The sequence below is a fragment of the Sorex araneus genome, chromosome 1 (assembly GCF_027595985.1).
Source record: "Sorex araneus isolate mSorAra2 chromosome 1, mSorAra2.pri, whole genome shotgun sequence".
Lineage (NCBI taxonomy): Eukaryota > Metazoa > Chordata > Mammalia > Eulipotyphla > Soricidae > Sorex > Sorex araneus.
In genome coordinates, this window is record NC_073302.1 from 317987802 (window position 1) to 318000570 (window position 12769).

Genomic DNA, 12769 nt, shown 5'->3' on the forward strand with positions numbered 1-12769 from the left:
CGGCACCCAGGATTTAGATCCACCAGCTCGCGTCCAAATTTTCTTTAATAATCCCGGAGGACAGAGGTGCAGTTTAAAATCTCACGTATCTCCCGCGACAACCTAAAAGAGGAGGTTGCCAGTATCCTTATTTTGCTAATGACAAAACCTAGGTTCAGAAAAGTTTAGAGAATGACTCTATACTAATTCAGAGTTGACGAAGCTTCTAATGGTAAAGGGTTAAAAGCCGAGCTGCAACCAGTAGGTGGGGATGAGATGAACTACAAGCATTTCAAGTCCCCATTAAGGGGTAGTGAGCACCCTTGTAGCTTTTTTCTACAGCTCTAGCCTCATTTCCGTCAACTCTTAACACTAAAATACCATGCACACCGGATTTATTAAGCTGTTTCCACTGGTAACACTTTTTTAAAGGAACTTTTAATTTACCTGACCCCAGGTATATAAAATAGGTATACAAATGCAGCATGTACTGATAAAAACTCTACATTTAAGACATTTTTAAAATTAGGCAACCTTATTTGGGGTCATAACCCAGTTTAAGAAGCTAAATTATGGTGCAATACATACATATGGTGTCATAATATATGGCTTTAAACTTTCACTCGAGTGCTTCAATGGTGTGACTTGGGGACATAGCTCAGAGGGTAGAGCACTTGCCTTATCCCTATGAAGCCTGAGATCCCACCTTCAGATTTTTAATATATAACTATAAAATCCACACAATGACACCATTTGGGCTAGCTGGAGGCACTTTGCAGAAGCTAACTCCAAAATAGGTTAGTGTTTCTCTCTGGATGTGCTGGAGACTTCTGCCCGGGAGTAACGGGCCATCTTCCCTTCCCATCAATTAATGTACTGTCTCCTGGAGAGAACCCTCTTGACCAGCATCTTTCTGGGACCAGTACCACCTCTGTTTTATTGTTTGGTGTTAAGTACCCCAAGTCTGACATCCAGTCTTTGATTTTTATGTTACTAAAGCACTGTGATTTACAAAGTTACTCAGTTTAGTTTTAGACCTACAATGTTCTAGCGCAGATCCTAGCACTAGAGTCAACTCTCCTTCAATGTTCCCAGGTTCCCGTCCCTACCCAGCCACTCCCAGCCTGCCATCTCGAGAGACACCTTTTTAAGTTTGGTTGTGAAAGGTGAATCTCATGATTTCAGTGCTGACTCTGCGGTCTGGATATTTAGCTGTCTCATTCAGTAACACCACCGACATCCACATTTTTTATAACAGTGACAGAGGCCTCATCCGATACACACCTGGACCTGACCTGCTTAAAGCCTTGTCTTTGAGGTGTCAAGATGATTGTCTGACATGAAGTCAGCCTTATTTGTTTCCCAGTACTTCATATGGTCCTCCAAGCCCTCCAGCATGTACCCTGAGCAGTGAGCTGAGCGAGAGAGAGAGAGAGAGAGAGAGACAGAGAGAGAGAGAGAGAGAAAAGAGAGAGGAGAGAGAGAGAAGAGAGAGAGAGAGAAAAAGAGAGAGAGAGAGAGCCTCATCTCTTTAGCACTGAAATAGACAATGGCTAGGCTAGTGTTGGCAGCATCTCTTCCCAGGCACACCCACTTTACAGGAAGCAAGTGGAGCCCAGTGACTAGGTCATGAGGAATACACAGGCCTTGCCCATCATCCCATCAACTTGGCCTCCCCGGGCCTGCTAGTTCTACAGCCGCCCTCTGATGGCCGGGCTGTGGATGAGCTTGCTGCCACCCAACTCGTCTCTGCCCAGAGGCGCTGCTCTCTGTCAGGAACGCTGAGTCTTGGCTTGGAGTGAGACTCATGTTTTAGGACTATGCTCCTGGGGAAGTTATGTCTCAGAGTCACACAAGTCTACAATTTCTATTAAGTGCATATGGTAATACTGCTTACATCTCAAGGAGTTTTGGCAATTGGATGAGATCACTCATAGAAGGTTATTTGCATGATAATCAGAATACAGGAAGTTTTCAATAAATATTTCTTATTTCCTAGAGTCCTATCCATTGGTTCGTTTTCTGAATCAGAGCAAAAGTTTGTGTGTTAGGGGTCAGATTATTATTTTACATTTTGAAGGTGTCAAAAGGAAAAGAAAAAAAAAACTGCTATAGTAGCTCAATTCATTGATTTTTCAAGCAGTGACTGTGAGACACAGAGGAAAGCAGTAAGAGTAATTTATTGGTGGTGGAGGGTTGTCCTTTGTATTCCAAGCACATAAATATATACTTTCTTTCAAACTGAGTAATAATTTTCTGATGTAGTCAAGGCTGTCATTTTAGGAAAATCAAAGCTGGTACCTGAGATTAAGTAATGTCTTTTAACTAACAACTTAGAGAAGGGAATGAAAACTGAAAGCCATCTGATTGCTTTGCCCATGGGCTTTTCAATACAACACACTACTTTTTATTTGGATTGCAAAGTCAGATTTCTAGAGAAAACCTGGAACCTTGTTTTTAAGTGTGATTCTACTTTTTCATTTGGCCTCTTGTCCAAAATGACTCACAGGTTTAGACCACAACTGAAACTAAGGCAGTCTTTGTACACTGTTGTTTGAAACTATTAATAAAAGACTCCACACATTTACTGAGATGATTAATACAAATACTATCAATCACATAGTATCTTCTGGAAAAACTGGACGTGCCAACAGTACTCATACCATCTACCTTACACTGCTTTCGCCAAGTAATCCCCAAAGTAGCAGCAAAGTTGCTTTGCAAAGCAGACATGAGGATTTCGCTTTGACCACTGCTCAAACAAATAAACTCTCAGGTGGCTCTCTAAAAACCTTCCTGCCTTCACCTTGGGATCTTTTTGTACAAGCACAAAGGACCAAGCCAGGAACACTTTTATATGACTTAGAAAAACCAAAAGCCATGATGTTTCAAACAGAATAAAGACAAGGGCTAGTCCAGAAAACAGGGATATTTCCAAAGTCTCCAAAATTGGAATCCAGAATCTAGCTACTGACAACTGAGATTGCTGAGAGTAGTTGGACTATTAACTGCAAGATGAATATGGTAAAACTGGTAAAATATCAAAGAAAGCAAAGATATTGGTGATATTGGTGTGTTAAGCACTTAAAACTTTAGCAACCTTCATCACTGTCACGGTTACTGTCATCCCGTTGCTCATTGATTTGTTCGAGCGGGCACCAGTAATGTCTCTCATTGAGAGACTTATTGTTACTGTTTTTGGCATATCCAACACACACGGGTAGCTTGCCAGGCTCTGCCGCGCAGGCTCGATACTCTCGGTAGCTTGCCGGGCTCTCCGAGAAGAGTGGAGGAATCGAACTCGAGTCAGCCACGTGAAAGGAGAACGCCAACCGCTGTGCTATCGCTCCAGCCCAGCAATCTTTGTAAACTGAAATATTTTGAGAAACTAGAGGGTTAGTATAGGTAGGATGTTTGTCTTGAACACTAGCAAAGCTGGGTTCGATCCCCAGTACCCCATAGAGTGCCCTGAGCTCTGCCAGAAGTAATTCTTGAATGCAGAACCAGGAGTAAGCCCTGATTACTGCTGGCCAAAACCCAATAAAATAAAATATTTTAAGAAAAGATTTCAATTATTTTATTTTTTTAATTTTTGCTTTTTGGGTCACACCCGGCGATGCACAGGGGTTACTCCTGGCTCTGCACTCAGGAATTACTCCTGGTGGTGCTCAGGGGACCATATGGGATGCTAGGAATCGAACCTGGGTTGGCCGCGGGCAAGGTAAACGCCCTACCTGCTGTGCTATTGCTCCAGCCCCTTCAATTATTTTAGATAAATCTTTGATTCATGGAAATGAGTGAAATATAATTTGGAAGTAATTAGGAGATGACATTTTTTATGCCAATGTTAGAAAAAGTTAACAAGTGCTCTGGGTATGTTAGATGTTGAGATACTTGGGGTATTTTGGTTGCTTGTATTGGTTTGGGGCCCACACGAGGCAGTGGTCAGGACCTACTCCTAATGAGGCTCAGGGAACCATATGTGGTGCTGGAACTGAACCTGCGTCAGCTACATGCAAGGACAATGCTTCACCCATTGTACTAAGGCTCTGGCCCCAGAGTTTGAGATTTTGGGGAGATTTGTTGATAACCACGTCCATGCAGAAGTTCATGTTTTCATAAGGTGATGTACAGGCTTTTTCTTTTTCTGATTACATTCATTTTATTTCTTCCCACTTTTAACCAAATATTGCAAATGGTCCCTGTGTTTCAAGTTGACACTCTTTATTAAACTTGGTAGAAACTCTGTCACAGGTGCAGTTCTTTTCAATTGATTACCAGCTGCTTTTGTTGACTTTTTCTGATGTCAGAGTTCAGCTGCCCTCTTCTGGAACAGCCTCGATCCATCACCCTCTCCCACTCCCCTTCCTCTTCTGAGGCCAGCCAGCACCATCTCAGTTGTCCTTCCTTCTTGCATTCCTCAATTCTTTTCATTTGGTATCAAAACTATAATTTCTCAGCTATTTTGAATATATTATTATATCCCTCTGACATTCTCTTGGATCCAGAGCTAGTGGTTTTATCTTTTATCATGTGTTCTGTGCACTTTAGAGAATGAGGAATATAAAAAGATTAAATTTCACCAATCTTGGAAATTTCATGAATGGAAAGAACAATATTTTTAAGAGCAATTTTGAGCAACTTCAGTTATTGATTTGATAGTTATTTATATGTTATTTTGACAACAAACTAAAATATGAAGTCAGAAAATGCAAATTTAATAAAGAACAGAGAAAATGAACTTGCAACTTCCTTACTGTCAAATTAAATAAATAATAAGGACAAGGTGAAACAAATAATATATAAAGTTTTATTCAAAGGTAATTCAAGAAAGACATGTTTTGGTCATTTTTAAAGTGAGATTACTTGAAGATCTCAGAAAAATTGTATCTGATCAACGCACTTGGCTACTCACAGAAAGTTCTCTCTTCTGTTAATAGCAGCTATATTTAACCACAGAAAAATTCTTAAGACCATGCAAATTCTGTTGAATTCCATACATTCATTATATTCATCAAAAACCTGCAGTTATGTTCATGCCAAAGTGTTACTTTTAAGAAAAAAAAATATACACCAAAACATGACCAAAGTTAAACTAAAGGAAATAATAAATAAGCATTAATTTATATTTTATTTAAAAAAGTTTGGCATCATCACACATATTCAAGTGTGTTACACCATATTCATTCCTCAGAAGTGGCATTTTTAAAGTGTTAAGCATTGTTAAATATCAAAAAATACAACTCTGTTTTACAATGTGGGACTGGCATAATTCAAAGTACTGTGCCAATTATAAATAGTATAATCAAGTTTCAAACATTTTTTCAAACATATTGAAAGGAAAGCATATAGACACACATTTTTATGCACACAATTATACTCATGTAATCAAAGGTATTTTATAAAAGCAAACAGTTTTATCCCTCAACTAGGTTGTATACTTACATAGATTTTTAATGCCTGTTCAGAGTTTCCGTTCCTGTGTATACAGGTTTTCATGAGGAGGAATAAAGAGAAAAGTTAATTTTACAGAACACACATTTCTTTCTCCTCCTTTCATGGAGTAACCCATCGTCAATGAAGACTGCGAAGAACCAGTCTCGATGAAAGCAACTGTTGCCTAAAGACTACAGAAGAAGTACCGCAGCCCGAGGTTCTGAGAAAATTCAGTCAGCTGCTGCTCGTTGCAGAAAAAGCTTACACGGTGCTTCTGCCAAAAATAATCTTCAGTATCTGAGGCCTAGGAAGGCAGATGAGCTTAGCTTCTGCTGAGACTTAAAGTGCAGCTGTAAGTGGAGCAGGGCTCCAGTTTCATCACTTCAGAAATTCTTGGTGAAGCCTGTTCTGTCTGAACACGCCGGCTTCGTCTGCAGGCTCATAACGGTTTATCAATAACTGTGACCCCTGAGCACAGAAATGAAGAAACAGAACACAAGTCACAGGCAGCACTCTCCAGCCCTCACACACACAAATGCCTGGATTTTATGACTGAAGCAACAGGACAGAGCAAACCATGTGTCAAGACCCTTCTTACATGTTAGTATTATGATCATTTTAATCAAAATGACCATTCACTCTGTGTCTAGCTATGGACCATTTACATCTCGCTATTTAATCCTGAGTTGGTCCTAGAGTTATAAGTAATGAAACAGAACTTTACTCAGGAAATATTAAATTCACTGAATACTAAAAAGGAGACAAAAAACTATGTGGATTGGGTATAAATATTTTCAATATTTGAACTGTGGCAATAGTTTCATGGGCATTAATAAAAACTAATATAATTAATATAATTGTACACTTTAAACTTAAAAGCATAAATAACAGTGATGTGTAATTCATATAAATTTTTCTCTATTATAACATTAAAGCAATATAAGTATCTATTTTACTAGGATAATTACTGTGGAACACTGAGCTCCAAAGACTCATGATATTTATTAAAGATGTCTCATTAAAAATGAACCCCAAATAGTATGTTTTAATTTAATCTATGTTATTCTTTCAGTAAGAAAACATTCCATACAGAATTTCTAGAATACTATTCTATGACACCCTGCCAGGAGAGATGGGGGGAGGGGAACAGTAAGGATATTTTTGAGGTATCTGAGTGAAAAAAAAAGCCTTAAAAAAAAAGCCTTACCAACTCGCTGGGCTGGAACGATAGCATAGCGGGTAGGGCATTTGCCATGCACACAGCCAACCCAGGTTCGATTCCTCTGTCCCTCTCGGAGAGCCTGGCAAGCTACCGAGAGTATCTCACCCACACGGCAGAGCATAGCAAGCTACCCGTGGCATATTTGATATGCCAAAAACAGTAACAAGTCTCACAAGAGAGACATTACTGGTGCCCACTCAAGCAAATCGATGAACAACACGATGACAGTGCGACAGTGCTATCAACACAGTAAATTCCTTGGGGCTGGAGCGATAGCAGAGCGGGTAGGGCGTTTGCCTTGCACGTGGTTGACCCGGGTTCTAATCCCAGCATCCCATATGGTCCCCTTAGCACCGCCAGGGATAATTCCTGAGTGAAGAGCCAGGAGTAACCCCTGTGCATTGCCGGGTGTGACCCAAAAACAAACAAACAAAAAAAACCCATAGTAAATTCCTTTTTAGTACAGATTCTACCCTGCTGACCTGATGACATGATGCTGCTCTGGAAAGGTTTGGGATTTTGAATATAAATGACTTAGAGTATGACCAAATAGTAATGCTTTATTTCAGAGAGCACACATCAAAAGTTAGTTATTTTAAGAATAAGAAATAGGGCAATAAATAGCTAGGGAAGCGGGAGTGCCTTGTCTGTGGCAGACGTGCCAGCCTGAGGTGCAATCCTGGCCCCCTTTCGGTCCCCAGGGAGCACCGCAACACCTGAGCAGCACCACACAGCTGGGCCCCAGCTCCACAGCACCAGCTGCCACCTCTGAGGGGCCGCCAACTCCACCCCTACCTACCCCACTGAGAAAGAAGGAGAAAACAGTTTTAGAAAATACTCTCCTCTTATCAAAATGTTAATATAAGTAGAAACGTTAATTTAAAGAAACGAAATAATTTATATGCTCACTGCATAACAGAACACTAGTAAGAAAATCAGACCATTATTACCTGCATAACTTCTCCCCGTGCTCATACAAGATGACACGACTGTCCATTTATCAGTTGTTGGGTTATAATATTCTACTGATGCCAAGTTACAGGAACCATCATCTCCTCCAACTACATATAACAGACCATTAACTGCACAAACTCCTTTAAAAAAATTACAAAGAAGAAAAGCAATTATTTAAAATGTGGATGAATATGACTGTCTGGTGAGTTGATCTAGAGAGAATGATTAACTGGCAAAGAAGCAAGAGCAGACAGTGAACATGGAAAGAATTCTATTTCTAGGTGATAGTTTAATTCCACTTCAAAGCTCTTACTAATGTCATTTATTCATCAGATACTTTCTATCTGTATTATTTCACCTTATGGATTAGAAATATTACCTTACCTTGTAGAATAGAAACTATTTTAATCCTCATTTTATTTAGCTATAAATTATTTAAAATTTTAATTATTATATAGAAGTTAACATTTTCTCTCCTTTAAAAGGAGAACATTATTTTGTTATCAGAATAACCACTTCTTCAAAAATTTAAAATGTGCAGAAAAGTATAAAGAGAAAAAAAATTACCTCTAAACCTTTACCACTTAAAATCATGAGTAGTGAAATTCTGATCTCCATCTTTGCTTTTTTCTAGTACTCAGACTCTTCTTTTTTAACCTCTAAGTAGCTCCGACCACATATACTGTTTTATTACTCACCCACTTTCACCAAATAATGTACCCTGGACACTTGTCACAATAATAAAGTGCATACCTCCATAACTCTTAGTGGTTACACTGCATCCTAAGTATAGTACTATCATACTCCATTTGTCTTTTACTGATGAGTATTATTTTCAGCGTTCAGCTCTTATCTATGGCACCACAATAAACAAGGATCCTTCTTGCATCCTTTTCTTGGCATATGCACACAACTATTTTTTAAAAACACAACTTTAGAAAGAAAACTGCTGCGTTAAAAGCTGCCTCGGTAGCAAGGCTGCAGGTGCCGGCTGGGGAGCAGCTGAGAGCAGCCCTTAGCACCTCGACAAAGCATGCTAGAGACGGACTTTAACACATATGCTCAGGGCTGCTGAGTAGCTCAGGGCCCCAAAGTACACGGTCTTCTGGGGCAGGGATCTGAGTTCAATTCTCAGCACCACACAGAAACATTCCAGCACAGTTAAGTGTGGCTCTGGCAGCCTCGAGCACCACTGCCAGACCCTAGCATTAAACCAGCTGGCTGAGCTGGCCAAGTAGAGCTGGTGGGGAGGGACGGGAGGGGAGAGGCTTATGGCCCTCCAAGCACACCTGGAAAGACCAAAGCAAAACAGAAATGCAGAACGTCCAATGTGAAGGCCCCAGTGAAAAAAATTCACTAGAGAACACAGCCACCTTCTCCAGGAGCCTCTGCTATGGGACAAGACGTCGTGGCTGATTTGAAAGCTAAGGTGTGCAAAAGCAGGGAGGGCAAGTGGTACCATAGACTGCAAAGATGAAAATACTGCCCTGAGAAAATGGAGGGGCAAGCCAAAAACCAGTGCCCAGACTGGAAACAGCCAAGGAGCTGGCATCACCCCAAAATGAAAACTTGAATTAGAAAAGAAGAAATAAGACAGACTCACAAGATGTTTGGGGCCAGAGCGATAGCACAGCTGTGAGGGTGCTTGCTATGTATGCGGCCTCTGAACCCCACCAGGAGTGATCTCAAGTGCAGAGCCACGAGTAAATCCCTAGCACTGCTGGATGTTGCATCAAAACAATGAAAAACCAAAAAAAAAAATTCTGGAAACAACTAGTGCTGACAGGGTGAAAAAGAACCGTCAGTCAGTGTTGGTGGCAAGGTTGTCTGGTTCAGCCTCCATGTAAAACAGTATTTCAAAAGATGAAACACTGAGTATATGAGCAATTCCAATCCTTATTCTCAACCTCAAGAACACAAAAACATCAATTCAAATGATGTGCACACACCTAAATCTACTCCCATGCTTTTTACAACGGCCAATATCTGGGAACAACCCCAAGGCCCAACAGCACTGAGGAATAAAGAAACTATGCTAATCACACACACTCACACTGAGCAACAACGACTTACTCTAAGTGAAATCTTGCCCTTTGCTATGACTTGAGATGAAACTAGAAGGTGACGGAGCTGGAGTTAATAGTACACAGGAAGGGCTCCTGCCATGCACACTACCAACCTGGGTTCGATCCCCGGCATTCCTTATGGTTCCCTGAGCCCATCAGGAAGGATCCCTAAATGCAGAGCCGGGAGTAAGCTCTGAGCACAGCCAGGTGTGGCAGGAAGGAAGGGAGGAAGGGAGAAAGTATCATGTAAACCAAAGTAAGTTGGGTGGATACAAATGTGGAATGCCCTCACTCGTGTGTGGTAACAAGAATGGGGACGAGGCCTGAGAGACAGCAGATACTTGTACTGCATTTAGTCAACCCCGGTCTGAATCCCAGGTACCACATATGGTCTCCTGAGCGTGGGTCACTCCTGAGCTAACAGCCAGAAAGAGCCCCTGAGCAGAACTGAGTATGGCCCCACCCTCACTACCCCAAGAGAAGGGGGATGGACAATGGGCAATGAAAACAACACTTGGGCTCCTGACAACACAACTGAGATTACCAAGGATGGGTTGGGAGGGATGAGGTGGATAGGGTGACATAGGGACACTCGTGGAGGGTTTATGGCACCTTGGTGTGACAGAACTGAAATAACTGTCCTGAAAAGAATAAGCATTAACAATACCATAGGTCCTATTACCTCAATAATAATATTCAATTTAAAAAATTCTTATTTGTTACTATTGCTTTCTCTTTTCTATTTACTAGAAAATCTGAACCATGTATTAAGATTAGTTTTTGCAAGGTTCCCCTCCACATTTAGAGGGAGAGCTAGATATAAAGCTAGCTTTCAATCTGGCATAAACTTATTCGACTGAATTCTCAGAAACTGGGATCTCTTATATACAATACACAATATGCACTAAGAATGTCCATGGTAAGAATATGTTTAGTAGCCACAGAGAGAAATGATATTAAATGAAATGTCAGAACCTGCATGTTCCAGACTCTATACTAGTACTTCAATAGAGAATTATTACCAAAATGTCTAGATGGAAAATGTCAGTCAGTTAGGAAAACTCAGCTCAGTAAAAGGACAATGAAAGATAGGTGGCTGACTGAGAGTTTCAATGGAATTCAAGATCACTTTCACCCTTGGACACTAGACAGATACCTGCATTTCTTCTGCACATGTTCATATCCGCAGCCTGTCGCCAGGTATTGGTGGAGGGATCGTACACTTCAACACTTTTACGGACTAATGGGCCGTCATGACCCCCTACTGCATACAATAAGTTGTTTAACACACCAACACCTATGAAACATAAGCAAATCAACAATAGCAGAGCAAAAAAAAGATACCAAATTTGTAACATATTAGAGGTTACTCAAGCTGTAACTAAAACTTCTAAAATTGTTATTCATATTAAGAGTCAGGTGCTATTAAGGAATGCAACTAAGGAATGAAAATAAATAGAAATGACAAATAAGAATCTCAGTAAGATATATTATTATTATAAATAATAGGAAATCAAATAGAAATGAAATGGTATTTAAGTAAAATAGAGTTAAAGAAGTTCTCTAACACAATCCTTTTGTGAAACAACTGTCATGATAAATGCAAACCAGGACACAAAAAGCAATGGGGTCGCTGGAGCAATAGCACAGAGGTTAGGGCGTTTGCCTTTCACGCAGCTGACCCAGGTTCGATTCCCACCATCCCATATGGTTTCCTGAGTGCAGAGCCAGGAGTAACCTCTGTACATTACCGAGTGTGACCCAAAAAGCAAAGAAAAAAAAAAAAAGCACTGGGGCCAGAGTGATAGTACAGCAGGTAGGTGTTTGCTTTGTACCGAGCTGACCTAGATTCAATCTCCAGCACCCCATATGGTCCCAAGCCCTACTGTGAATGATCCTTGAGCACAGAGCCAGGATTTAAGAACCCTGAGCACTGCTGGGTGTACCCCCCATAATATTTAATAAAAATGGACATAAAGAGACTAAATTATTAAGTTCCTCAATAACCACAGCAATAAAAAACCACAAACGGAATAATAAAGTAAAACAGAAACAAAGCACTTAATATATCAAACAAATTTGGCCAGAGAGACAGTACAGCATTAAAGCGCATGCCCTGCATACTGTCTTACTCAGCACCACAGTTCCCTGAGCACTCCTGGAAGTGACACCCCCAAGTACAGAACCAGGAGTAGCCCCCAAAGAATTCTGGGTGGAGCCACAAAATGGGAAAGTGAAAGGCAGGGAGGAACAAGGACTGGAATGAAAGGAGAATGAAGAGAGAAAGGAAGCACTTTATGAAGTAAAACTTCACTGCAGCTTCCTCCCACTGTCAGAATAATGCATAAAAAAAGACATTTAGGGGCTGGAGAGATAGCACAGCGGGTAGGGCATTTGCCTTGCACGCGGCCGACCCGGGTTCAAATCCCAGCATCCCATATGGTCCCCTGAGCACGGCCAGGGGTAATTCCTGAGTGCAGAGCCAGGAGTAACCCCTGTGCATCGCTGCCAGGTGTGACCCAAAAAGAAAAAAAAAAAAAGACATTTAGCAATGTTGTCTAAACCAGTATACAATCTATTTTCTGATCCTACAGAGAGATAACAATGAAAACATTTTTGTTTTCACAACTGTCACAACTGTCTAGTGATTTGCACCATTTTCTGCTCTCAGCTGCCACCCTTGCTCTCATTTACCTGCTCCACTCCTTCTGGTGCCCATTTCTGCAATGTAGGTCCACTCGTTTGTTGTTGCATTATAGCACTCGACTGTGCTAAGACACTGGCGGGAAGCACCATCGTAGCCTCCTACCGCATAGAGCAGACCTAGACACGGAATACAGTGAGAATTACAGTCACAGGGAGCTATCCTTTCAAGTCAGGAAAGAACGCATGTTCCCTGAGGAGGACAAAGTTTCCCCTAGAAGGAGTCTGGAGGTGCACCACTTGTTCTGCTAGTATGTGGTCCTGGGCTCCACCTTCAGCACCACTGCATATATGGACTGTTACTGATTTCGTGAATTCTTTAAGACCTTAACCACAAGTGAGAGGCAAAGTGGCATATACCCGATAGGCTACTAAGCTATTGGGTATATGTAATAATACATATATGTAA

General features: G+C 41.0%; 1 protein-coding gene across 2 annotated transcripts in view; it reads right to left on the bottom strand.

Moving 5' to 3' along the window:
- Positions 1–4775: 4775 nt before the first annotated feature.
- The window catches only part of KLHL2 (kelch like family member 2), a 104318-nt gene continuing 96324 nt past the window's right edge, over positions 4776–12769 (bottom strand). For both annotated transcript variants that reach the window (XM_055133692.1, XM_055133694.1), the window contains 4 exons: positions 12352–12480; positions 10814–10954; positions 7588–7731; positions 4776–5883 (listed from right to left, as the gene is read on the bottom strand). In XM_055133692.1, coding sequence (XP_054989667.1) covers positions 5855–5883; positions 7588–7731; positions 10814–10954; positions 12352–12480 — 443 coding nt within the window. In that variant the 3' untranslated portion in view covers positions 4776–5854. The remainder of the gene's footprint in view (positions 5884–7587; positions 7732–10813; positions 10955–12351; positions 12481–12769) is intronic.